Source organism: Balaenoptera physalus (assembly GCF_965194825.1).
Source record: "Balaenoptera physalus genome assembly, chromosome: 10".
Lineage (NCBI taxonomy): Eukaryota > Metazoa > Chordata > Mammalia > Artiodactyla > Balaenopteridae > Balaenoptera > Balaenoptera physalus.
This window is the reverse complement of record NC_138889.1, coordinates 9,668,536-9,696,249: the sequence shown is the minus strand read 5'-3', so window position 1 is coordinate 9,696,249 and position 27,714 is coordinate 9,668,536. Positions and strand designations below refer to the sequence as shown.

The following is a 27,714-nucleotide window of genomic DNA, read 5'->3' as shown; positions in this document are numbered from 1 at the left end:
TCTACTTGTAGTTTTAACCTGAGAAAGTTCTTGTATTAGAATTCTTACAGGAAAACTCTTTTAGTAGCAACCATTGGTCATTTCCATTCAAGAGGCTATGTGTATACATGAACTACGGGATAAACTCAAATCAGCCAGCAGGAGTTTTTGAGGCTTTTCTAGGGGTGTTAAACTGATTTCCTGACTTCCCTGTTTCTGGGAATTTCTTGAGTTATTTGGATCTAGAAGCTAATTCTAAAGAATGATTTTACGAAATTCCTAACCACGTTATGATTTTATTCTCAGAATTAAGAAAAAGAAAGAGCAGCAACGTTATGCTGAAGAGCAGAGGATATTAAGAATGAACTTTCGTGAAGAGCCATATTCAGGGGAGAAGATGAGTGAGATACTAGCCCAGCTACAACTTGAGGAAGTAAAAGGAGCCAGAGAAAAACAACAGAAAGAAAAGGAATACCAAAGGTACTTTGAAAAGTTCTGTGTGAAATTTTGGCTCTAGAGGAAACGTGTTAGGAAGTCAGTGTTCTCATTTTCCTTAAAAAAGAGTTGACTGTGTCTTCTCATACTTTTGGGAGTACAGAACTTCATCAGATTTCTTGATTGCCTAATACCTCTCTGGAATAGCACTACATTTTTCCTAGTGCTGCTTCCCAGGACAAAGAGGAAGAGTTGAGGCACAGAGATATGAAATAGTTTAACAGTTAAAGCTGGTAGTAAAATAAGGACTCACACTCATTCTCTTCCTAGTGGTTCACTTTGCCTGGTCATACTGTATTTTTATAGATATGTAGAAGCTTTAAAAGCCCAGATCCAGGAGAAAATGCAGCTGTATAATATTACTTTACCTCCACTATGCTGCTGTGGTCCTGATTTTTGGGATGCTCATCCTGATACCTGTGCCAACAATTGTATTTTCTATAAAAACCACAAAGGTAAGTCTCTTAAAGGAATGGTTGGGGCCTGGTGGCAGTTAAAAAAACAACAACAGTAAAAGTAGTGATTGTAGTAATGTAGCATTTATTGACTAAGGGCTTACTATATATCAGAGACTATTCTACCCCCTTTACAAAACAACTCTGAGGCAATAAAAATAATTATAGTGAGTTATATTTCTCTTTGAGATCTGTTATCTTCTTGTCTCCATTTATGCTGGGGAAATATTTCTAGCTCACTCCACAGTAGTGAGACGAGGGTTTCAGGTCCTCCTGTAAATGAAGAATATTAGAGCTTGCCTCTTACGGCCATCTAAGTTAGGCCTTATCTAACATAGACTTATTATTTATATTCACATATATATATTATTTATAATGTGTAGATATCCACATTAGACTTTCAGTTCTGCTAAGGATCACTGAGGGAAATGAGGACCAATATAAACTCTATCTTTATCAGGGATCCCAGCTAGAGAAGATGAGTCATTCCTGCTGAGACTAGTATTTCTGTTTCCTGTCCATTCTTAAATATATTGATTTACATACTGTAGAGATTATATAGGCTTCATACACACACTGAAAGTACTGCAAGTATTTGTATTCCTGTTGCCCTGTGATATGAGTTTCTTATCAGTCCTGTGAGTTATATTTTAAAAACACAAATCTGATCGTGCCATTCCCCTGTCATCAAACCTGTAGGACTTACCATTACAGTACAAAATACATGTCATATTTGGCATATCTTCTCTCTGGCTCCAGGCAACCCTCTAGCCTTATCGAACTTGCTACTGCCAGGACATGCCACATTTTTTTATACCTTTGCACCCCACACACTCATTCCTTTGCCTAGAATGCCTTCTTTCCTTTACTTTTATTAATCCTTCAAGACCATCTTAAATGTTACCACTTCTGGAAATCTTTTCCATCCTCTCCTAGTTTTTCTTTCATTCCAAACTTCATTCTGTGATGACATTTTGTATATGCCTCTGGTCTGGAAATATTACACTGCAATTTAATTTTTGTGTCCATCCTCTCCCTTATCTTTCCTATAATCACAGAGTACTTGGCGTGTGGTAAGTACTCAATAAATATTTATTCAGTGAATGGGTTAAAGTTAATTCCTGTGAGACTGGGCAGAGAAACAGTACTAATAGAAAAAGGTTGGGAGAATTGTTTAGAATCTGACTTCATTCACCACTGTGCAAATCTTTATTTGCAGCATATACCCGGGCACTACATTCAGTCATCAATTCCTGTGATATCCCTGAAGGGAACTCAACTCTTCGAGTCGCCATTCATAATTTTGCTTCTGCACACAGACGGACTTTGAAAAATCTGTAATAAGAATCTGAAATCAACTGTTAGTATTTCAACCTTCACTTAAAGTCAACCCTGAGAGATTATTTATGAAAAGATGTTAAAGTTTATAAGATGTGTAATCTGAAAAGAAAGACTGTCCCACATAATAACAGCTGTCACTATAATTAGATCATGACCATTGTTTCACTCTGCTTGGCACCAAGATTGAAAGTTGGCTTCCAAACTTGTCTGTTTGCTGTAAACCACATGGAGCATGTTGCTTTAAAAATGATCAGTCAGACTGGTAAGATTTCTCTCACTTTGCTCTGCTCTGATCAGAAGAGGTTATTAGAAATCTTTGAGATTATCTCATTTATTGTCTTTCTGTATCTGTACTTTGAGTCTTCTATATCTGTGCTTTGAGTCTGTATCTGTACTTTGAGTCTTGACAAAATTGAAAATGTCTGGATGAAGCAGAAGAGAAGATGATAAAATGAGTTTCTGAGCCTCAGTGGCCATCTGTTTTGCTGTTAACTTTTCTAGTTGTGTATAACAATTAGAGATGAGAACAATCTGAATTTGATGTATGTTTTTTTTTCTCAAAAATTTTTCTCTCCTGTTTTTTAATTTATTCCCTCTTTCCCCATTCAGTGACAATGGACATAGGACTTTTAAATTTTATAATTTTTATTGCAAAAAAGAGAAAGGCAAATAAACTCTCTGTCTTTTGGGCATCTTTTATGTGACATAATTGTGAGTGACATTTCAAAAAGTGAATCTGAAGTCAAAGTGAATAAAGCAAATCATAAGTCTAATAATGGACTTATGATTTAAACTTATTAAAAAAATATTCTACCTTAAACTTATTAAAAATATTATTAAAATATATAAACTTATTTTATATTAATATTAATTTATAAACTTATTTATATTAATATATAAACTTATTATATAAGTTTATATTATTAAAAATATAAACTTATTAAAAATATTCTACCTTAAACTTATTAAAAAAATATTCTACCTTATTTCCCTATCTTTAAAAAAATCTGGTGAATGCCATACCTACAGAGCAGATGAAATAAAAATTGCTATAGTTAGTATGAATTTGTTATTTCTTCACAGTGTTTCTTGACACAAAATATGAAAAGGTTTAATATTGTGAATTAAAGATAGGTACTGACATTTTCTTTTTCCTACGTCTTCTAATGGTCAGTGTTTAAAAAGCACTTAAGTTATGTCTCAAAAAACACCTAAATATCTAGCCAGGTCATTGCAAATAAGAGTCAGAATTACCCATGTGACAAGATTGACTGGTTATTGAACCAGATTAATTATTCAGTTCAGTCAAAATCCTTATGTAACTATATCCTTGATTTAACCTTTCTGAGTTGTATTTTTTAATAGCTTCATTGAGACCTAATTCATATACCATTTGATTCACCCACTTGAAATGTACAATTCAGTGGTTTTTAGTATATTCTAGGGTTGTACAACTGTCACCACTAACAAATTTTAGAACACTTTTGTCACTCTAAAGAGATGCCCCTGTGATCCAGCAATCCCACTTCTGGGTGTATATCCAAAATAATTGAAAGCAGGATCTTCAACAGATATCTGCACACCCATGTGCATAATGGCATTATTCACAATAGCCAAGAGGTGGAAGCAACCTAAGTTTCCAACAGCAGATGAATGAATACACAAAATGTGGTATATACGTACAGTGGAATACTATTCAGCCCTAAAAAGGAAAGAAATCCTGTCACGTACTATAACATGGATTAGCCTTAAGGACATGATGGTAAGTGAAGTAAGCCAGAAACAAAAAGACAAATACTGTGTGATTCCACTCATATGAGGAACCTAGAGTAGTCAAATTCATGGAGACAGAAAGTGGAGTGATGGTTACCAGGGTCTGGGAGGAGGGGGAAATTGGAAGTTGATTAATGAGTAGGGTTTCAGTTTTGCAAGATGAAAAAGTTCTAGAGGTCTGTTTCACAACAATGTGAATATACTTAACACTACTAAACAGTATACTTAAAAATGGTTACAATGGTAAATTTTAGATTATGTGTGGGTTTTTTTTTTTTTACCACAATTAAACTTTTTTTTAAATATAGAAAAGAAAAATCCCATACCCATTAGCAGTTGTTTCCCATTCCCCTGGCAATCACCAGCCCACTTTCTGTCTCTACAGATTTGTCTATTTTGGACTTTTCATATGAATGGAATTTTATAATATATAGTCTTTTGTGACTGGAATCTTTAGTATAATGTTTTTCAGATTTGTGCATGTTGTAGTATGTATCAGTACTTCATTGCTTTTATTGCTGAATAATATTCTACTCTATGGATGTACTGCATTTTATTTACCCATTTATCAATTGATGAACATTTGGGCTGTTTCTACTAATTAGCTATTATGAATAAGGCTGCTATGAACATTTGTTTACAAGTTTTTCTGTGGACATACGTTTTCATTTCTCTTGGGTGTATACCTAGGAGGGGATTTGCTGGGTCATATGGTAGCTCTACATTGAACATTTTGAGGAACTGCAAACTGTTTTACAGAGTGGCTGCACCATTTTACATTCCCACCAACTGTGTATAAGGGTTCAGATGTCTTCACATCCTCCAACCCTTGTCCTTATCTGTCTCTTTAATTATGGTCATCCTACTGGGTATGAAGTGGTATCTCGTGGATTTGATTTGCATTTTCCTGATGGCTAATGATGTTGAGCATCTTTTCATGTGCTTATTAGCCCCTTGTATATCCTTTTTGGAGAGCTGTCTTTTCAGATCCTTTGCCATTTTGTAATTGTGTTACTTATCTTTTGATTATTGAGTTATGAGAGTTGTTAATATATTCTCCATAAGGTCCATTATTAGACTTATGATTTGCAAATATTTCCTGTTGTTCTGGAGATTGTCTTTTCACTTTCTTGATGGTTTCCTTTGCAGGACAAAAGTTTTTAATTTTGAGGAAGTCCAATTCATCTACTTTTTCTTTTGTTGCTTTAGCCATTACATAATCCAAGGTCACAAAGATTTACTCCTGTGTGTTCTTCTAAGAGTTTTATAGTTTTAGCTCTTACACCAAGGTCTATGATCTATTTTGAGTTAATATTTGTATATAGTGTTAGATAGGGGTCTAACCTCATTCTTTTGCATGAGGATATCTAGTTGTCCCAGCATCATTTATTCAAAAAACTATTATTTGCCCCACTGAATTGATGTGACACTGTTGTCAAAAATCAATGGACCATTGGGACTTCCCTGGTGGTCCAGTGGTAAAGAATCCACCTTCCAGTGCAGGGGACGCGGGTTTGATCCCTTGTCGGGGAACTAAGATCCCACATGCCTCAGGGCAGCTAAACCCGCAAACCACAACTACTGAGCTCGCACCCTAGAGAGCCCATGTGCCACAAACTGCAGAGCCCATGTGCTCTGGAGCCCACACACCGCAACTAGAGAGAAGCCCTTGCACCACAACGAAAGATCCCACATGTCGCAACAAAGATCCTGTGTGCCGCAACTAAGACCTGATGCAGCCCCAAAAAAAAAAAAAAAAAAAAAAAAAATCGTTGGACCATTAATGTTAGGGTTTATTTCTGAACTCTCAGTTCTATTCCATTAATCTATATGTTTATCCTTAAACCAATACATTCTGTCTTGATTATTGTGGCTTTGTAGTAAGTTACGAAATTGAGAGGCATGAGTTCTCCAACTTTGTTCTTCTTTTTCAAGATTGTTTTGCTATACTGAGTCCCTTGCATTTTTTATATAAATTTTAAGATCACCTTCCTGCAAAAAAGCCAGCTGAGATTTTGATAAGGATCGCGTTGAATCTATAGGTCAATTTGGGAGCTATTGCCATCTGATCCATGAACATGGGATGTCTTTCCACTCATTTAAGTCTTTAATTTCTTTCAACAATGTTTTGTAATTTTCAGAGCATAAAATGTGTACTCTTTTGTTAAATTTATTCCAAAGTATTTTATTCTTTTTGATGCTATTTTCAATGGATTATCTCCTTAATTTTATTTTCAGATTGTTCATCACAAATGTATAGAAATACAATTGATTTTTTTTAAATTTTGTTTGTTTGTTTGTTTGTTTGTTTGTTTGTTTATTTATTTATTTATTTATTTATGGCTGTGTTGGGTCTTCGTTTCTGTGCGAGGGCTTTCTCCAGTTGCGGCAAGCGGGGGCCACTCTTCATTGCGGTGCGCGGGCCTCTCACTATCGCAGCCTCTCTTGTTGCGGAGCACGGGCTCCAGATGCGCAGGCTCAGTAATTGTGGCTCACGGGCCTAGTTGCTCTGCGGCATGTGGGATCTTCCCAGGCCAGGGCTTGAACCCGTGTCCCTTGCATTGGCAGGCAGATTCTCAACCACTGCGCCACCAGGGAAGCCCTACAATTGATTTTTGTATATCAATCTTGTATCCTGTAACCTTCCTGAATTAATTTTTTATGCCTAATAGTTTTTTAGGGCATTCCTTAGGATTTTTCATCTATAAGATTTTCTCATTTGGAAATAGAGACAGTTTTACTTCTTTTCCAATCTGGATGCCTTTGATTTCTTTTTCTTGCCTAATTGCCCTGGATAGATCATCCAGTACAATGTTGAATAGGAATGATGACATCCTTGTTCTGTTCCTGATCTTAGGGGGAAAGCATTTAGTCTTTCACTAGTATGTGGGATGTTAGCTGTGCATTTTTCTTGGATAGGCTTTATTAGTTTAAGGAAGTTCCCTTCTTTTTTTTTTTTTTTTTTTTTAATTTATTTATTTATTTATTTATTTATGGCTGTGCTGGGTCTTTGTTTCTGTGCGAGGGCTCTCTCCAGTTGCGGCAAGTGGGGGCCACTCCTCATCGCGGTGCGCGGGCCTCACCATCGCGGCCTCTCCTGTTGCGGAGCACAGGCTCCAGACGCGCAGGCTCAGCAATTGTGGCTCACGGGCCCAGCCGCTCCGCGGCATGTGGGATCTTCCCAGACCAGGGCTCGAACCCGTGTTCCCTGCATTAGCAGGCAGATTCTCAACCACTGTGCCACCAGGGAAGCCCAGGAAGTTTCCTTCTATTACTAGTTTGTTGAGTGTTTTTATCATGAAAAGTTGTTGGGTTTTGTCAAATGCTTTTTTTGCATCTATTCAGATTATCATGTATTTTTGTCATTTTTTTCTATTAATAAGATGTATTATATTAATTGATTTTCAGATGTTAAAGTTTTTCACTCCTAGGATAAGTTGTATTGGTTTTTATTTGTTTCTTTGGTCTCGTCCAACATGTTTTGATTGTTTGTTTGTTTTTTCTGCTTGTTTTGTTCTACTTTTTTAGTTTGGTTATCTGATATAGGTGAATTGACTTGTCTGACATCAAGTTAATGGAAGAATGGTGATGGGATTAGGTCTTACACAGGACCAGAGAAATTTCAAGTCTTCTTCCTCTAGGTTAAGTCTATGAATATAAATCTCACCTGAGAATGAGTATGCTTTTGTATTGTAGTTTGGTTATGTGTAGACAGTATCTAAAGATTTATTTTTGTGGGGTTAGAGAATGCTGGGATAACCAGCAGCTACCAAGGAGGAAGCCTGAGTCTCATGACCCTTAGTGATGATAGTGCGGTGAATCCTGTTTGAATTGGATGAATGTGCTTTGGAAAGGAGCCTGGACTCTAAGAGTTTGCGTGAATTTACACGTTTCTGAAGTCATGGTTGGGAGGACAAATTCTACAAGTTTTCTAAATTAGCAGGGACTAATAAGAAGAGGCCTGAAGATAAGATTGAGCCTAAATGAGATAGATTTTGATTTCAGGGCGGGGGGGTGAGGGACAGGATTAAATTTGGGCCCACTATTTCAAATAAGGAAGGTGACAGACATTTCAAGTGAAAAACGATGGATTAAGAATGAACACTTTCCTAGATAACTGTTTCTTTTTTTTACTCTCTTCAAAGTTCCTATAGGTTTTCCCTCACACTCACTCTCAGTTGGTGACGATGCTTTCTGTATCACTGAAAAAACAAGCAGTCCAAAGGGAACTTCCCTGAGCTCCCACCATCATACCTACCTACCTACCTGTGTGTGTTAATTCCTGTTAATATGGATGAGCTGTTTGCTCTTCTGTCTTAGGCCTACTCTGACTACTGGCTGGATCCAGTTCCCTTGTACCTACGAAAGGACATTGCCTCTGCATTTCTTCCCCTTCTCTTCTGCATCATAATTTTTCCTTGACTACTAGAGTGTTCCTATCAGTATATAAACTTGCTGTAATTTCTCCCATCTTGAAAACTAACCAAGAAAAAAAGAAAGGAGAGAGAGAGAAAGAAAAAGAAAGCCACCTGCTGCCTTTCTTTACCCCACATTCTCCTTCATGTACCACCAACCTTCTCTGCTTCTCTTTATAACAAAACTCCTTGCGTGTCGATACTTCCTGTTCCTGTTTTTCTCATCACATTCACTCTTGAATACATTCTAGTAAGACTATTTGCCTTTACCTCTCCAATGAAAGTGCTGTTTTCAAAGTCATCCATGACATCCACATTGCTAAATCCAATGGTCATTCTCAGACTTTATCTGGACCTGGCATCAGAATTAAACACAATTGATCACTCTGTTTTTTTGAGGTACCTTACACATGGCTCCCACAACCCCAAAGCTTTTGAGAGTGTCCCAGGGCTCAGTCCCTGGACTTCTTTTGTATCTACACTTGCTCTTTAGGTGATCTGTTTTAGTCTTGTGGCTCTAAATATTACCTATATACTGATAACTCCCACATTTATATATCTGGTGCAGGCCTCTCCCTGAAAATGCAAACTTTTAACCCTAACTGCCCACTTGACATTTCCACATCATTGGTTTCCCTCAATTTGCTCTTTCTATAGTCTCCCCCATATCAGTTAATAGTAATTCCATTTGTCTAGTTACTGAGGCCAAGAACCTTGAAGAAATCATTGACTTTCCTCTTTCTCTCTTTCATCTTTCATCACTTCATCAGCAAATCATGTCAACTCTACCTGCAAAATATATTTCCAGTTCACATTACTTCTACTGCGAGATGCCTGGTCCAAACCACCATCATCTCTCTCATAGATTATTTTAAGAGTTCCTAAGTAATCTCTTCTTGCACCTGTGTACTTTCTCAATACAGCAGCCAAATTTAACACATCTAAAACCAAACCTTCTGATCTCCACCCTCTGCACACACACGCATTCTCTCTCTCTCACACACATGCACACATCCCAAACTATAAAAACATCTGTTTCTTCCTGCAGTCTTCTCCATTCTCAGCAAATGACAACACCATCCTTCTAGTTGTTCTGGCCAAAAAAACATGGAGGCAACCTTCACTCTTGTCTTTCTTATACAGCCCACATCCAATCCTTGTTGGCTCTACCTTGAAGATATATTTAAAATACAGCTATTTTTTTCCATGTCTGCCCTACTACAACTCTGTTCTAAGTCATCATCATGTCTCACCCGAGTTATTGCAGTAGCCTCCTGGTTGGTTCTGTTTCTCTATTTGCCCACTATAGACTTTTCTTAGCACCACCTAAGTTCTTAGCACTTAGGACCACTTAGCAGTCCTTTCAAAAAAGTGAGATCATGTCTCTCCTCTGCTCAAAGTCTCCTTTGGCTATCATTTCCTTCAGGAAAAGCCAGAGTCCTTACAGTGTCATACAAGGCCCTGTAAAATCTGGTCCTAGTTACTTCTGAGACTTTATCGCCCACTACTTTCCTCCTTGCTTGTTCTGCTGGACCGCGTTGACCTTGTATTTCTATGGACGTTCCAGGGACTCTTCTTTTTCATAAGCTCTCTCTGCCTGGAGACACTTGTCCCTCAGATAATGTTTGGCTCACTTTATTACCTCCGTCAAGCCTTCATTCAAGTGTATCAGAAGTAGAGGGCCTTCCCTGACCACCTGTTTTAAAATGTGACCCTCCTACCCACCCCCATGCTTAGGTGCTCCGTCTCCCCTTCCCCTGCATTATTTTTCTTCATGATACTTACAGCTGTATGGCATACTATATATTTTACTTAATGTTTCTTTTCTTTCCCCACTAGATTGTATACTCCATGAGCACAGGGATTTTTGTCTGTTTTTGTTCAGTGCTCTATCTGGCATGTAATAAGCTCTCAGAAAATACTTGTTAAATAGATACACAGATTTGAATTTTTAAAATTCCAAATGCTTCTACATGATTAGTAGTTTTACCTAATGTTTTTGATCTTTAAAGGTCCTTAGACATCATTTTACTTTGTTTTTCATTCTTTAATTGTGACTGTGATTTGAGACAAATAATTTCTCTGGGCTACAGTTTTCTCTTTCTGTAAAGTAAGAGGGTTATACTAAGGGACCTTCAATCTCCCCTGTGGCTCTGACGTTCTATGAATGTATTAATTATGTTTTACACCTTTGACCTCACCAGTTTTCCATTTCATTCACTCTTCATGCTGAGTTGTGGACTCGTGGTACATTTTACTTGTACATGATGCGGTAGCGTCAGACAAGTTCATTCTCTTCACCTCTGATTCCAACCCTGATCTTGTCGGAGTAGATGCGAGTTCAGTAGGTCACAACGGAATAGGAGAGCAGGGCAGGAGGATATAGGAAAGTATGGGTGTGTGTCCAGCAAGAGGGCCATGATCCCAGAAGAGCTCAGCTGTGCTATTCCCCAGAGGCAACTTTATCAACTTACAGAATTCATGCCGAAAGAAGGAATATACATGTGATAGAGGCAATTCCAGGATTACGGTAGTAGCAGAGGATATTCATGTACTAGTTTTCGTGCAGTAACAATCACAAAGCTGGCACATGATGTATTTTCCTAGGCAGTTCTACCTAAAACGCCTTGCTCTAATTGCTTTGATTTAATGAACTCTGTGGCTTCTCCCTGGCATTGTTCCAGTGTATTACTGGTAATTGTCCAATATTACTTACCCTTAGTTTTTAGCCCTTTTATGATGGGCAGGAATGAGATTGTCAATAACTTTATTGACTACCCACTGGGTGCAGAGGCTAGAAATGGCTGCTTTCACATCTTCCAACAATTTAAGGTATGATAGGTAGCAGGTATTACTTTTCTGTGTTTACTTACTTAGATTCTGGTTTTGGAAGCAAAATATTCCTTTAGTTTCACTTTAAGTGTAGTGAGCATAGTTTGCTTTGTGTCCCATCTTGGGCATTTTTCCATGCTTCTCCGAAAAGAAGACTTGGCAGATTGGATATATTATAGAGAGAGATAAAAGCAAACGTTCTCCTGGCATGCTAGGCCCCTTCCAATGGGCAAAAGACTTTGAATAAGCTGACTTTGGTTTTTAAAGCTCTCTTAAGGTAGAAATGAATGGTCCATGTCTGGTCTTGCTGTCAGTATTACTGACCACTATTAGAGGGGTGTGCCGAAGAGAAGTCAAATCAGTTCCTTTTGATTAAGACAGTTTGGTGTTGTACTTACTGCACGAGCCATCATCCTTTCCAGGCCCCAAGATGAGATCACCCTTGGTAAACATTTTACTCAATTCTTGTCTTAGGTTCCTCCCCCTGCCTCAAAACATCTACGGAAATCATTATACGGAATCCACTGTGTATAATAAATGAACTTCTCTCCAGTTCACTTGAAACCAAGTCCCCCTAAAACCGAGTTCCCCTGCCGAGTTTGTAATTAACCTCTTTATCTAGAACTTGATTCCCTTTCTGGTCCTGCCCCTGGTCCCCTCACGATTGAGGAGTATCAAAGAAAAGAGGGGATTGAAAGTGAGCAGCACCCTGTGGGGTCCTGCCGGGTACAAAAGTCCCTCTGTGTCCCCCATTTCTTGTTTGTAGGAAAAGGCTTTAGTCTCCTAAGGCTTCCCTGAGTTCCAATGAGCAGACTCAAGCAGTTGCTAATTAGGGAAGTGAGGGAAGGCAGAAACAAAGGAAAAGCAGTCAAGAAACAATAGTTCAGCAATAAAACAGAGTCTGAGTTCCTCCTCAAGGGATACATGTTACAACCTGACACATGTTTTTGAGTTGTTCTGCAGGAGCTAAGACCGCCCTCCCACCCATGGGGACTAAATGCTGAACACGAGCACGTAGACCCCAGACTGGTTGGAACCAGAAGGTTGATGATAAAGATTCCTGAAACATCACCCTTTTAGCTTACACACCAATCAGAAGAAAGTCCATGAGCTGATCACGCACCCTGCAACCTCCACCCCTGATGCTGCCTTGAAAACCCTTCCCTGAAAGCCATCAGGGAATTCAGGTCTTTTGAGCACGAGCCACGCCGTACTCCTTGCTTTGCACCCTACAAATAAACGCTGTGATTTCCTTCATCACAACCCAGTGGTAGTAAATTGGCTCTGCTGCACGGCGGGCAAGTAAGACCCAAGTTCTATTCAGTTACACACTTAGAACGGCACCAGCTATGTACCATATGACATTTGATGATGTAAATGATGACATTTACATTTGATGTGCATTTGGGTATTTGATTTTATTCATTGTTCCATCCTACTCTGAGCCTTCTTACCACTAAAGCCAGATTTTTTTTTTTTTAAGGTGGAGAATCAAGGAAAGAGGGTTTGCCTAGCTGCCAAATGGATGGGTGTGTTGTTTAAATTATAGATTAGCATGTCTCCTTTATTGCTCAGCCAGTGGGTGAAATGATGCCTATCTTCGAGTCCTTCCTGGCTTAAAACTGTAGGTACCCTCACCTGACAGGTTCAGCTACAGGAGGAACATGTCTTACCCTGTTTTCCCAGGTGGACTCTGTGTTTTCTCTAAGGAGTTCAAAGCAATTGCTACAGAGCTGAGCAACACATCTTTTCCTGTCACTATTGGGACTTTATATCCTACGCATGAAACCTGACTGACTGTCATACAGCTCGGTCTTTTAGGGTTCAGCCTCAGGAGCCTTTTTCCACATAAGGTAACTCCTTGTTCTTCCCTTACTAGTGACTTGGCTCAGGGATGGTAGATGAGGGCCTTTCTCCCTGTGACTCCTGCTCTGTAAAAAACAAACAACAAAAACAAAAGCAACAACAAAAGACAAAAACCCGGAAACAGAGCTGGGAGTGGGAGGGGAAACCACATAGACATAAGGCAAGAAACAGGCTGAGACTGAAATTAGCAATGGAAGATCAAGGGAAAAGAGAGTTTGAAGTAGAACGGGATTGGAGCTTGAGCCAACACAATCGGAAGTTTAGCTAGGCATGGGTTTCTGAAAACTGTGGAGATGTTTGTTATTAGTCTAGGAGACTAATATAGTGTAAGTGGCTTATACTGTAGTGTCTGTAGTAAGTCAGTCTACAGTAAGTATAGACTTACATACAGTGGCTTACGCTGGAAAATCCATTCATGAAGGAATGTCATCAGGCACAGATAAACAGTGATAGCTGGAGACTTAGTTAATGCTCTACTAAATATGTATTTTCTTTGTATTACATTTTCTGAACTCCTATCTCTTCCTCTTCACCACTGGCAAAATGGAAATGTTTGGATTAATAGCCATTAATGAAACTTAATTTGACTCCAGGAGTAAGATGCAATTAGATCCATACAGCTCTACACCTGGCCTGCCAGGCAGCACAGGGTAGGGAATTTGTCTAGACTGTGGTATAGTTCTATCGGACATACAGGAAATAGGTTGTGATGCTCATTTCAAGACACACTGCTTTGATGAGCCAGTTATCCCAGTTTCATCACGCCTCGTGCTTCTGTGCTCGCCAGGAGTCCTTCAGCAGCTGAGCGCTGGGACTGTAAGCCTTGCCAGGTCAGATACACAGGGAGATTCCCTGGGACGGGTTCCAAACTGGGTATTGCTCCTGTGTGAATCTCACAGGACTGAGTCTGGCCTCTTCTTGGGACTCGAGGGTGCTGGGTGCAGGCTAATAACATGTGGGTCAGGAGAGCCCCTTAGGATTAATAGGCCTTTTGTTTGCCTGAAATTGTCCTTCGAGTTCTCAGTCTTAAAACTTTACTCACCCTTAAGGCAAAGTATTACTACCACCCGCTCTATGAAAACGTATCTGATTTCTCTCAATCAGAAGCAATTATTCCTCCTGCCAAACCATAGTATACTACTTGTATGCAGTACGTATTTTTTCTGCCTTACATGATAATTGTTTATATACATTAAAAGACAATTTTCAGAAAAAAGTAAACTCATGACTTTCATACAGATATTAAAATGAACATGTTGATATTAAAGTGAGCATGTGTTAAAGACTTAAACCCCTAAGGAAAATAAGCAGCTGTTATAACTCGTTCCAAGAAAAGGCAAAAGAAAAAAAATACTCATATTTATATGAATAAAGGAACGCTGTGAAAGTTCAAATGGAGACAAAACTGATTTCCTTCTATAGTTATTTAAAATTTGCAGAATTGTAAATTAGATCAACTATCGGCTAAAATTAGATAACCTGGAGGGGAGTCCTCTAGCCAATGTGTAATTTTCCACTGAAGCATAAAATGTTTTCTACAACTTCCTTTGTTTTGATCAAAAATAGTCTCCAAGAAAGGCTATTCTTGATCACAACCTAAGGCTGGTCTCATTAGATTGGGTCTAATTATTCATATAGGTGCAGCAAGAGTGTTAATTTATGATCCAGGTCTTCTGAAGTTTGCTTTACTGGAAGTTTTTATAAGGAATTTCAGATTTGATTTTTAAAATATTTGTTAATTAACCAGACCGAATATTTATTCATAGTTCATCTTGTTTTCAACCTGTTTGTATTTGTTAATTTTGCGGCTTGTGTGTGTGTGTGTATGTCTTAAACCTCCTACCGTGCAGTAAATAGACGAGGACTTTACAAGACTTGAAGGACTTGACAAAGTCACACAAGGAGTTTGAAAGAAACTGATGAATTTTCTGTTTTGTTTTTTTTTCCCCTAGAGATGCCTGGGCATATGCCCCTCTCTCTGGCTGAAGCTCTGTCATTATAAACTGGAAAGAACCTGTACAAATTCATGAGCAGGAGGGGGGAAAAAGGTTTAGAAACAGGGCTTAGTCAATAGAAATTACTAGAAGCATACGGTGAACATTTAGTTGATCTTGAATTCGGAAGAAGGGAAGACTTGGATCTAAAATAGGATTAGGACTAGGTTTAGGTCTCTCTCCCAGGAATTTCAATCTCGAGCTCAGTTCCTGCATCTTGCAGCCTGACTGTCCTTCGCATATTTTACAAGGAATGCCAACAGCACACTAAGGGCCAGGGATCTGAGACCAGTGCAAAAGAGTGTTGTGGAGAAATTATAGGGTGAAGGTATTGTTGGGCCAAAGGAGCTATAAGCGAGTTTTTCCAGATCTGGGGCCTGCCTCTGCTGCCCTGGACATCGAAGGGTAGCAAGAACATCTCCAGTTTATATAGTGCGGCACCAGTTTGTTTATCCAGAACTTCTTTAATCTTACTAGTAAACTTCTCCCTAAAAGACCTTCCCATTCTTGTCTGTGAAAAGCATCATAGTTCTCTGAAGTCACATGCTTCTCATTTCTAAATCCAGTTTCCAATTTTCCTTTGTCCAACCTGTTCTCCCTGTTTCATTCCTCTTGCTTTACAATGGTGCAGTAAAACTGTGCTCCCAAATGTAGATATAAGAGAGCAGCAGGGTAAGGCAGGGAGGCATGTCCACAGTCACCCCAGGGGCTGAGAAGGAATCTGATCTTCTGACAGAGTGGCCTTGGGGAGAGCTGGTATCTTATCTTTCCACCACCACCATTATGTGATTTCAGAACATGCCTGTTTTCTTCTATAAGCTTAAAATTTCTTGTCTTTGGAATGGGGAGGAGTATTATCTCCTAGCCATTAAGTGGTACAGAAGAAGGTGTTAGATAAAAGCAGAGTTGGAATAATTTGGAATCAAGGGACTAATGCTGAAACCTGTACTGATGAAGGCAAGTTAGATGTTAACTTGAATTAGCATGGACAGCTGACCTTGCCACTCCACAGCATGTTCTGAAAAGAAAAGATTTATATTAAAAGGTAAATTTGTACCATCCCCTGTTTCTAGAATTAGCAAACTGAGAACTACTAGGAAGAACTAAAAAGTTGACAAAGAGCTCCTTTTTTTTTTTCACTTTTTACAAAACTTTTTTAAAAACAATGATATATATACAGGAAGCTGCAAAAATAGTTGAGGGACGAAACTTTACCCAGTTTCTCCCATAGCTATAGCACAATATCAAAAGCAGAAAGTTGGCATTGGTACAGAATGTATGTATGGTTCTATGTGTGCCATTTCCACACGTGTTGATTCATATAAACACCACCATGATCAAGATACAAAACTATTCCGTCATCGCAAAGACCTCCCTCACGTTACTCCTCGAAAGTGACACTCGCACCCCTCCCTGTCCCCACCATCCCTAACCCCTGGCCACCATTAAGCTCCTTGCCATCTCTATAATTTTGTCATTTCAAGGAAATGGAATCATACAGTACGTGGCCTTTTGAGACAGATTTTTTTTCACTCAGCACAATGCCATTGAGATCCATCCAAATTGTGTGTATTAATAATTCTTTTATTTGCTGAGTAGTATTGGGTGTACCATAACTATTCACCTGTTGAGGGACATTTTCGTTGTTTCTAGGTTTTTGCTATTGCAGATAAGGCCACTACAGACATTTGTATACAGGTTTGTAAGGACAGAAATTTTCATTTATGGAAGGCAACTAGTGGGTTGTATGGTGAGTGTATGTTTAGTTTTTTAAGAAAGTGACAGCATGTTGGATCATGTTTTTAATACTCTCTTCCAGGCGGGTGGTAGAAATTCAGGTTTCCTACTTGGCCTCAGTTGATACCCGTGGGGTGGTGGAGAAGGGCATCTCGCTACAGTTTGGAGAGTGGGAGATCTGGGTCCCTACTGGGCCTCCACTGACAGCACCCTGCATGAGAGGGGGAGGGGCCCTCCTTACTGCTCCCCATATGATCTCCGCTGACACCATGGTGGCGGGGGGGGGGGGGTGGGTGCGTGCTCATCACCACCGGAAGGTGGTGAAAGTCCTGGCTTCCCAGGACTCGGAGTTCCCTGACACCGCCCTGACGGCGGGGCTGGGAGGATGCCTCATTCCGGCCAGGTGCAAATGGAAGGTGAGGCCTCCACTTTGCCTCTGCTGATAGAAGTGGGGCGGGCTGCTGTGCTCTCTGTAGTGTTTGGTTGGAGGGGATGCCCCTTTCTTGATCCTTTACTTAGCTGGCTAGCTTTTCTTGGTGTTTTTTCCTTTCCTTTTTTGTCTGTGCTGTTGGTGTTTCTGGACTGGGTGCTGGCTTCTCCAGAGCCCAGCCCAGGATAAATGAAGCAAAAAGCAACCCAGACAAACCACTACTGTGTCTTTCCTCAGATCTCGAGCTTCCTAGCTAATCTTCCTTCTTCTCTCCACTTTTTCAGAATTTTCTTACGTTGCTGTATATATTAATGCCCAGGATTTTAGCACTTAGCAAGAAGAATAGGGAGAAGTGAGTCTATTCCATCTTGATCCAGAATCAGAGGTCGGCAAGGGCTTTTAAATGGCCATTTCTCCTCTAGGAACATAAATCTGATCGTGTCTCAACCCTTCTTGCAAACCTCCTTTTCATAACCCCCAACTGTCCGAAGGACAAAATCCCAACCCCTTAACGTTGACTTTGAAGGCTCTTCGCTACTTCACCACAAGTAAAAACGGTCATATCTTCAGCACCTCCTCACTGTGCATGTGTGCTCTCCAGCTACACAGAATTTTTTATGCACCATCTCTTAAATAGACCACGTTTTTTCATGCTCTGCTGTTTTGCACATGCCTGTGTCCATGCGTTCTGTTGGTCCTACCTTTCTCTTCTTCTCTTCTTCTCTACTTGGCACGTGCCCAGCTGTGCTTCACATCTGCTTCTCATATTACCTACTGTGGAGCCTCTCAAGCCTCTTCCAGGGTCATCTGACCCTTTCTCAGTGCCTCCTTAGGAGGATGAACATACCTCTTTAACCTGTTTCTTGTTTGAGTCAACCTGTTCCTCTAGGGCTCTTTGAGGTGGAATTACATCCCTATACATGTCTGTCCCATTCAGCTGTGACTCCTTTGAGATTAGGGGCTGTGCCTCTCTCATTCATCAATGTATCCTGCCTGGCACATAGTTGGCACTCCAAAAGTGTTGATTAAATGAATATATTAATGAATTGTTATTTTCAGATACTAGAGCAACCAAAACTTGTCCTCAGCTTGTGTGAACAGACTACCTGAGTCTGCCTTTTATCGTTACCATATATTCCTTTTTATTTTTCCCCCTGAACAAAGCAACTTTGGGAGACCATAAGAGTTTAACCACTTGCCCAATCTGCTCCTCCCTTCCCAAGGACTGCCTCCTTTCAGGTTGTCCTTATATATACCTGCTGCCACCCCGGTTGACTATTTGAGAGCAGGACTGTCCCCTTGTTTGGCTGATAGTGGTCACCAAAGCCCATTCCTCAGGCCATTATGAGCCATCAGTCCAGTCTTGAATAGACTGAAGCCCCTCCTTTTGACCAGTCATATCAATGCTGGGGCTTTCTTTGCCAAGCCCTTCCAAAAGATTGTCTTTTATTGAGAAACAAAATCTTTTTGGATACATGGTCACCTTGCTTATTTATCTTTTGATTGTGTTGGCTGGAAGAAGTTTAAAAGCAACTCTTCTTAGCAAGAGTTCAGCATCTGATATATTTGAGATAATAATAGCTTCCTTCATTTTTATGACACTTTACTTAACCCATACAACCATCCTTGTCAACCCCAAATTATTCCACATGTATTATCATAATGTTTACAATAACTCAGTGAGTGAAGTTGTATACACACACACAGCACACACAGATACCCACATACATATACATTCACACACATACACACACACAGCACACACAGATACCCACATACATATACATTCACACACATACACACACACAGCACACACAGATACCCACATACATATACATTCACACACATACACACACACAGCACACACAGATACCCACATACATATACATTCACACACATACACACACACAGCACACACAGATACCCACATACATATACATTCACACACATACACACACACAGCACACACAGATACCCACATACATATACATTCACACACATACACACACACAGCACACACAGATACCCACATACATATACATTCACACACATACACACACACAGCACACACAGATACCCACATACATATACATTCACACACATACACACACACAGCACACACAGATACCCACATACATATACATTCACACACATACACACACACACACACACACACACATAGGATATTAAAGACTTTGCAGGTCAAATCTATTCTGTTATACCCATTGATACTTTTTAAGGACTCTGATCCTTTGGCGCCTATACTTTGTTCTTATTTATACTGGCCATTTGTTTCCATCAGTTGTAGTCAATATCTAATCCTCAAGCTGTGTATAAGCTCATGCACATATAATAATTGCTCCACTTATCAAGCCTATTTAATACGGCCAGACACTTTTTTTATGCATAATTTTAAATTCTTACAGCCACCTTGCAAGATAAATGTTATTATCCACATTTTACAGACGAGAGAGCTGAGACTCGGAGAAGTAGGAGCGCCAGAGCTGGCTCTGCCTCAAAACCCGTGTTCTTTTCACTACACTTGGCGTCTCAATCAACAGGCCTAATATGAAATTGAATCTTTAAAAGGTTGATTAATCCCAATTTCTCCTAATATCTCAACTCCTATCCCACTAATCAAGGGTCTGGGTTTTGACTCTATCACACAAAAAATTGTGCTATTCTCTGTTTAGTGAGACAGAAGTGGGAGAACGGAGACGGGTTCAAAGAATGATGATCGTGTGTGTGCAGGGAAACGCGAGGGTTCTGCTGCCTAATGGCTTGTCCTCGTGGCACTTGTTCTCACAGACTTTCTCAAGAATTCAGGTCCCTGGGTCCCTTTGAAAAAACCAGGGAGGACACTCATTGCTATATCTAGAAGGACCTAAACGGGTAACTGACTACCCAAAAAAGTCCCATGGATGGTCAATGAAACTTGCTAGCAATGGGAACTGGTACTTGATGGGCAAAAAGGTCATTAACTGCCAGCTCCTGGTTTACAGGTGTCTGATACTAAGGCACAGTAAGCATTTTTGACCAATTGTAGGGCTACCCACAATAAGAACTAAGGCTCTTTTTTCTTTAGTGTGTGGTTCAATCGCTCATTCCCTCCCTCCTTATTGCCTTCAGATACTACTGTCCACACCCTGCCAGGTTTGAGGAGGTAGCGTGTGAAGGGGGCCAGATAACAGGAAGGTGAGTCAAGGGTAGAGAGCTTGTGTAGCTGAGTGAAAGAAGTATCCTTTTGTCACTCCCCCAAGCAGCAGGAAGCGAGGAGATTGTCAGGTCACACACAGGAGCAAGCGAGGAGCATTGGTAGGAGTGTCCCTGCTGCCATCCTGGCCCCTGAATTCACAGGAAGTCACTAGGACAAGGCAAAGGCTGTCTCAGGACTGGCCCTGCTCCCAGCCACTCATTGGCACAGCATGAATAATAGCCATGCCACCATGAGGGCGTATTCTTTATGCCTCTCTGAGGGTTCCAGCCACAGACAAGCATGGTCCCCTGAGGGGCACAAACACACCTTCTCCAGAGGGGCAGGTAAAGTGAGTGCTAACGACTCTCATTCCTCGGCTCCTCTCTGTCTGAAATGGAAAGATAGATATTCCCCACTACTGAAGTCTGGAGAGCAGCCCTGGAGCCCCGGCGGTGGGCTCTTCCCTTCCCTTGCTGACGTCCACCTACTCCTCCCGTGCAGCTTCAAGTGACCTCAGCTGCTTCCCTGGCTCCTCTGTATTCAACTTTATCCTTCCCTCTAGTCCTTTGGACACAGGCAGCTCTCTTCCTGGTGATATCATCTCATTATCTCATTTTATTTTCCACCTTTAATCTGCCTTCTTTCAGGCCTAATGCCTTGTGGGTGTTACCGACCCCAGAGCTGTCCGTCATACATTCTGGGACAGCGGGTGTCTGCTGGGATTGTCCCAGGCAAACCAGCATGGGTAGTCAGTCTTCTCAGATGGATAATGCCCACGTCCCTGACCTGTAAGAACGAAATGAACGTACAGCTGGGCACCCTGTGTGGTACAATTAAGGGCTGGGTTAGCTGCTGGTAGCTGCGCTCTTCCTCAGTGTTTCAGCTCCATACCTTACACACCCCAGCACGGCTTCTTCCTTCTAGCCCATCCCCTTTCCTTTGTAGTCATCTACCTCCTGCCCTCGGTTTGTTGCTGTCTTCATTTCTGCCACGAGACCCCTGCCCCTGACTGCCGGGCGTTAAGGGAGGATTTTACAACTCTGTTTACCTCTTTTTGCCTGATTCCGGGGCTGGCAGCGGCCAAGCCCACTCTCCTGGGTCTGAACCCGTTTGGTGTAGCCGTTACTGCCCTTCTCTGACCTTGCACTTTGGGTCTGGGCACTCCTAGGAGTGAGGGGCAGGGTGGGCTTAGGGCTGAAATCTATTTGCCCAGACAAGTTCCTAGTTCACGTTCTATTAACCATTTTATTCTCCAGGCCAATGCTTCCCTCTATAGTTAGTTCACCCTTGGGTTCATAGACAAAGATCTCACAATCACTGCTTTTTATAGGTGGAAACATACCCTGGACATCTTCAGGCTAGAGGTCTGCAGAGCACTTTTAAGAGCACGGAACTCTGTGCCTCAGACGGGCCCTTCACTGTTGCACGGCTGCGGGCCTTCAGAAGGGAGAGCAGGAGTGGCCGCCGCACAGTCACCGTGGGGAGTAGAGGCGGGCGGGGCGGGGGTGTCAGTCTCTCCGTGGACAAGGTGCGGTAGGGTCCTGTCTGGCTCACTGCGTGGTCTGGAATCTGAGTGGGACAGAAAGTCCCTGTTGGGACACCTACGCTCCCAGGGGGCGCTGGCACTCAAATCAGCGTCCTGTGGGACGCTGGCCCTCCAGCCTGCCTCAGTTTCCCGATCTGTGTCGGTGCCCCAGCTAATCAGGATAGGAAGGCACGCAGGAGCAGCTGAGGGCAGACGGAAGATCACACACAGCTGACTGCGTCTGGGATCGCAGCTTTCGGTTCCCCGGAGGGAAGTGAGCCGACAAGCGCAGGCCGAAGGGGGGGCCCCAGAGGCTCGGAGGGCCGCGGGTCCCTAGCCCCCAGGCAGAGCACGAGAAAAGTCCGTGCTCGCGGCCGGCCGGAGGATGGGCGGTGGGCGTGCGCTTTGCGCTCGGCCGGGCTCGAGGGCGGTCAGGCGCAAGGGGGCGGGGGCTAAAGGCCATGGTTTGCGCGGTCGGGGCGGGCCGGCCGGCGGGGCATTTAAACTCTGGGGACCGGCGGCTCGGGGCGCGTGCCCAGCTCTGCATCCTCCTCTGCTTCGGCTTCGCTTCGGGTACCGCCGGGCAAGATGCGGTCTTCCTTGGCGCCGGGCGTCTGGTTCCTCCGCGCCTTCTCCAGGGACAGCTGGTGAGAGGGCCTGCGGGGTGGGGGGCGCCGGGCCAGGACGGCCTCCCGCTCCCTCGGGTTCGGCGGATCCGAGTCGGGCGGCCGGGAGTCCCAGCGTGCTGGCGTCGGGGCGGGGGGGCGGTGCGGCGCGGCGGCGGGTTCCGGCAGCCTCTGGCCGGTCGTCGGGGAGGTGGGACGCACGCGCCAGCTCGCTCCGCCTCCGCAGGCCCCCTCCCTGGGAGGCTGCCCAGGAGAGTCTCCGCCGATGCCCGTTCGCATGCGCACCTCCAGGCACGCACAGCCCGCACCCGTCCCCGGGGAGACCTTCAGAGCGTCTCCTTTATCGCTGAGCACCCGCGGGAGCCGGGCTTGCAGGCTAGGGAAGCGAGGTCAGGGCGTGGCGGAGTTGCTGAAAAAGTGGCCATTGGAGTTGTCGACTGGTTCTTTCGGTCTCTCTTGGCCCTTGGATAACACGAAGGCCAGAACCCAGTGGTCCTGGGAGTTTGCCTTGAGGGGTTCCGGGCCCTGAGAGACACCCTCCCGGGAGGACAGACGTCTCAGATCCGAGCGGCAGCTGCTCCCCAGCAGGGTGGTCACCCCAGCGGCGGCCCAGCGGCTTCCACAGGAGTTTTCCTCCTGACCAAGGAGGCCTGAGGAGGCCGCGGATCAGGGGGTGTGTGGTGGGGTGGAGGGCTTTCAGCCCATTCTTCATCGGAGGCCGCACTGGAGCACTTTGCTTGGTCTGCACAGTGTTTTGTTTTGTTTAATATTGTGTTAGTTGCCATCATTTACAAATTATAAAACAACGTAAATAGACAGATTCCTCGCTTCTCTGATGTAGCAGTCTCAGGCCTAAATTCCCCAATTATATCATTAGGAGTAGGAGCCCCTTTTAGATGGGGTGCAAGCTCTTAATAGCTTGTTCCCGTTTTTTTAAAGATTTTATTTATTTATTTATTTATTTATGGCTGTGTTGGGTCTTCGTTTCTGTGCGAGGGCTTTCTCTAGCTGCGGCGAGCGGGGGCCACTCTTCATCGCGGTGCGCGGGCCTCTCACTATCGCGGCCTCTCGTGTTGCGGAGCACAGGCTCCAGACGCGCAGGCTCAGTAGTTGTGGCTCACGGGCCCAGTTGCTCCGCGGCATGTGGGATCCTCCCAGACCAGGGCTCGAACCTGTGTCCCCTGCATTGGCAGGGGGATTCTTAACCACTGCGCCACCAGGGAAGCCCCTTGTTCCTGTTTTAAAACAGAAAATCCTACATCCCCAGCCCCTTCAGTCCTGGGCAAATCATGATGGTCAGTTGGTGACAGCCCTCATTGGGGACAGTCCTCACACTCCCAGCCTTCCTCACTCATTTAGATTATTTATTTGGTCCTTTTTGAGTTTAGGACTCTTAAAAGATATTTTTCAGAAAAAGATAAGATCATGATTCTCGTGAGGATATAAAAATGGACACGTGTTAAAAAGATTTAATTTCACTCATAATGAGGGTGCCAGAAGATATTATAATTGGCACAAAAGAAAAATCCAGGGAGGGGAGAATGGGGGGTTTTTGTTTAATGGGTACAGAGGTGCAGTTTGAGAAGATGAAAAGGTTCTGGAGATGGATGGTAATGATGGGGGCACACCAATATGAAGGTACTTGATGCCACTGAACTGCATACTTTAAAATGGTTAAACGTTAAATTTTATGTTACATATATTATACCACAATTTTGAAAAGAGAGAATACAAAGAACGTCCTCATTTATAAGTTAGGCATATTGAGGCAAAACTGGTTGGGAGGGAAGACTATTGAAACTCTGTCAGTTCATGGACATATTTTATATGACTAATCAGTTACTTACCACTTCATGGAATTCAAGCTTAGTGAAAGGCAAGAATCAGATAACTTGGAGGGGTGTCCTCTGGGCAATGCACAGTTTTCCAGAGAAACACACATTTTTTTTCCCTACAGTCTGCCCTGCTGGGATCAAAAATAGTCTCAAAGAAAGATTATTCTTGATCACAAAATAGGGTTGGTCTCATTAGATTTGATCTGATAATCTATATACATAATTTACTATATAGGCCTTGTTAAGTTCACTTTGCTGGAAGTTTTCATAAGGGATCTTGGATTGGACTTTTAAAAGCCTTCTATTATTTACTGTTCTGAGATTAGGAAGCCAAGCCAAGAAACTGTCTCCACTAGGTTTTACCTGCTGTACCTATAAATTTAGGCAAATTCCTCTCTTCTTCAGGTCCCCAAAATATCCTAAGTTTCCTGGGCCTGCCAGGGAGTGACCTTCCTGATTTGTGTGTAAGGGAACACAGTAAGCCAGTTTTCTTGGGCAGGTTTTGTATTGGGTGTCAACCTTAATTCCTTAAAAGTGGCAGCAGTATCTGATTAAATGAGCATCATTGTCAAGTACGACATTCCAGGCAAGGCCTTGGTTGTAAAATCAAGTTTTCTAATATGTTCTGGTAAAAAAAAAAAAAAAAAAAGATTCTTACTGAACTTTTGCAAATAACCATATTTTATAAAAAGCAAGAAGACTCAAAAAAAGTTTCTGAATTCCGAGGGGTCAGGCAGGGAGAATAAGGTATTTACAAATGTTTCAGTTTACAAAAACAGGATCTCCTAAATTGTTATGGGATACAGACAGCTTAAGAAGAAAGAGAAAGGGCTTTCTTATATATTCAGAAGATTGAACACTATAATAACATCAGTAATATTCCAAACGTAAGTGACAGTCATTCCTTATCAGTTCTTTCAGTCCTAAGTGATTAATTCTTGTTCTGCTGAATCTTGGGTTTGCAACCTCATAAATGGGTCTTTGGGTTAGGGTCTTTGCTGAAGAGTTTTGGAAATGCTGACTCAGTCCACTGGTATATTCTTAAAGGTATCTGAGTGAGGTCATCAGGAGTACGTACCCACGAGTATGTACCTGGTCCTGTGCTTTTCTGAGACGGTTCTTGTTTGCTAAAGATAAAACCTTTGGCCTATAGCTGACTGCGCAGCCTTTAGGGAGCATCAGAGTAGAACAAAAACTATCTGTAAGGGACAGAGACCTAAAAAGGTATGGATTAACTTATTAATGATAATTTTCAAAAATGAATGATCTGTTGAGAATTCATGACAAGAAAAATGCAGCTAACAAGGAAGTCTGATTATTCCTGAGGTATGTAAAACAAAATAAAGCCAATCCAAAAAAAAAAAAAAATAGACAATGTCTAAGAACACACTAAGGCTAATTTCAAAGAAGACAGTGAACATTATATCTGATTTATAAAAATTATGAGCATAATTTTTATAGAGGAAAAAATCTTGAGATATATAAAAACCCCAATACATAATTTACATAATATACCAAGGAGATACCAAGAATGTTGACTTAAGAGATTTAGTAAGTCTGGAGTAAGTCCTAAACATCTATGTTTTAATAAAACTCCATAGGAAAGTCTGATGTACATCCCCGGTTGAAAACCACTGACCTAGAAGATGCTAGATTCAAATTAAAGAAGTAAGGTTGCAGCCCAGGTAACATTTAAAATCATAGCTGAAATCATGACTGGTAACATTATAGTGTTATCATCAGGCAAAGCACAACCAGGGTGCTGATGTATAGCAACAGATCGTGGACCAAGAGGGCATTGAGAAACCTTTCGAAATTTCTCACACAGCAAACAATTTCTGAGATACTTATATAAATAAGATATTCTACTTCTCTTTTTTTCCCTTAATAAACAAAAATATATCTCATTACCATATATATTCGAAGTTGTATCTCTCTGCCATTATTGTTCCTTGTAGAGTCTTATTCGTATACATTAATTATACCCTTTAACCAAAGTAACTTATATTTCAGAGAAAATGAGGAGCAGGGAGAGTGGATCATTGTAAACAGCCTGTCCCACTCCAGCATTTTAGAAGAGCTCAGGAAAGCACAACTCTCCACAGACACACACGTCATTTACACACTTGTTAAAGTGTGAACCCAACCACTGTGTTCTCCCACATCTCCCAGGTTTAAGACAGACCCGGATTGAAATCCTCTCACCACTGTGTGCCTTGTGTCGTTAACTCAGTTCCCTCATGGGTGCAAGTCAGGTGGGTTCTTGAAGGCAAAAGTGATCTGTGAACATTCTTGACCTCCCGTGGCCGATGGAGGGCACACGATAAGTGTGCTTTTACTTCTTTCCTGATGCATGGAGGTTTGGACTCCTAACAAACACCAAACGTCAATGTAGTTCCTACTGTAGGCACATTATTGTGTTAAACTGTGAGGCCTACAAAGATGATTAAGACACGGTCCTACTTTCTCGGAATTAAGGATCAAGCTGGAGAGAGGGCGTGTACTCTCATTATCAAATTTGCTGCTTCCACCTGTACCCAAGGAGGGCTTTTAAGCAGAAGTGAAGAAAGCAGACAGTCCTGGAGCAGGACACCAGAGGGTGGGCTGGCCCTGAGCTTTGGATTCCTTGTCTGTACCGTGAGGATGCTTGTAACACCTACCTCGTCAGGTCGCTGTGAGGATTAAAGACTGTCTCGAGATGCAGCAGGTAAAATACTTACATCAGTGCCAGGCTCATATTAAGCACTGACTAAACATTAATTATTGACTATTTTTCTACTCGCGTTTCCTACTGCTCTGTGCCAGGCATTGTGTTTGTGGTTCACTGCAAGGTCTTTATTTGTTTCCCCACCTAATTCCCCATTATATGGGTATAATGAGGCACAGAGAAGTTACGTACCTGGTCAAGCGCCGCATAGCTAGTAGGTAACTGTGGTGAATTTGAATCCAGGTTAGTTAGGCTCCCAAGCCCACGGTCTTTCCTCCCCATTAGAGTGTGGGAGGGGAAAAGAAAACATAGCCTTTGGACTTGAGACAAATCACTAAATCTCTAAGGCTCCAGGTCCTTGTCTTTAAAATGGAAATAGCAATGTACCTCTATCCCCGGGTTTTGGTGAAATTAAGTGAGAAGACATTTAAAGCACTTAGCCCTGTGCCTGGCGTGCAGTTAGTACTTGGTACTTGCACGGGGCTTGTGAGTTTCTGTGGAGGGAGGG

At 42.1% G+C, this 27,714-nt stretch overlaps 2 protein-coding genes and 1 long non-coding RNA gene across 16 annotated transcripts in view; 2 read left to right on the top strand and 1 right to left on the bottom strand.

The window, feature by feature from the left end:
- The window catches only part of CCDC15 (coiled-coil domain containing 15), a 53,704-nt gene extending 50,898 nt beyond the window's left edge, over positions 1 to 2,806 (top strand). For 5 of the 6 annotated variants that reach the window (XM_082475869.1, XM_082475867.1, XM_082475865.1 and 2 more), the window contains 3 exons: positions 286 to 459; positions 781 to 929; positions 2,149 to 2,806. In XM_082475869.1, coding sequence (XP_082331995.1) covers positions 286 to 459; positions 781 to 929; positions 2,149 to 2,270 — 445 coding nt within the window. In that variant the 3' untranslated portion in view covers positions 2,271 to 2,806. The remainder of the gene's footprint in view (positions 1 to 285; positions 460 to 780; positions 930 to 2,148) is intronic. The other variant, XM_082475868.1, reaches the window with a different exon arrangement.
- Positions 1 to 18,812, bottom strand: part of LOC309667469 — a 76,832-nt gene extending 58,020 nt beyond the window's left edge. The window contains exon 1 of the long non-coding RNA XR_014267784.1: positions 18,019 to 18,812. This is a non-coding gene — a long non-coding RNA (uncharacterized lncRNA). The remainder of the gene's footprint in view (positions 1 to 18,018) is intronic.
- The window catches only part of SLC37A2 (solute carrier family 37 member 2), a 31,777-nt gene continuing 20,245 nt past the window's right edge, over positions 16,183 to 27,714 (top strand). For 3 of the 9 annotated variants that reach the window (XM_082475889.1, XM_082475888.1, XM_082475886.1), the window contains exon 1: positions 19,425 to 22,685. In XM_082475889.1, coding sequence (XP_082332015.1) covers positions 22,627 to 22,685 — 59 coding nt within the window. In that variant the 5' untranslated portion in view covers positions 19,425 to 22,626. Of the gene's footprint in view, positions 17,304 to 19,424; positions 22,686 to 22,796; positions 25,387 to 26,977; positions 27,207 to 27,714 lie in introns of those variants that run through there. The other 6 variants (XM_082475880.1, XM_082475882.1, XM_082475883.1 and 3 more) reach the window with 5 other exon arrangements.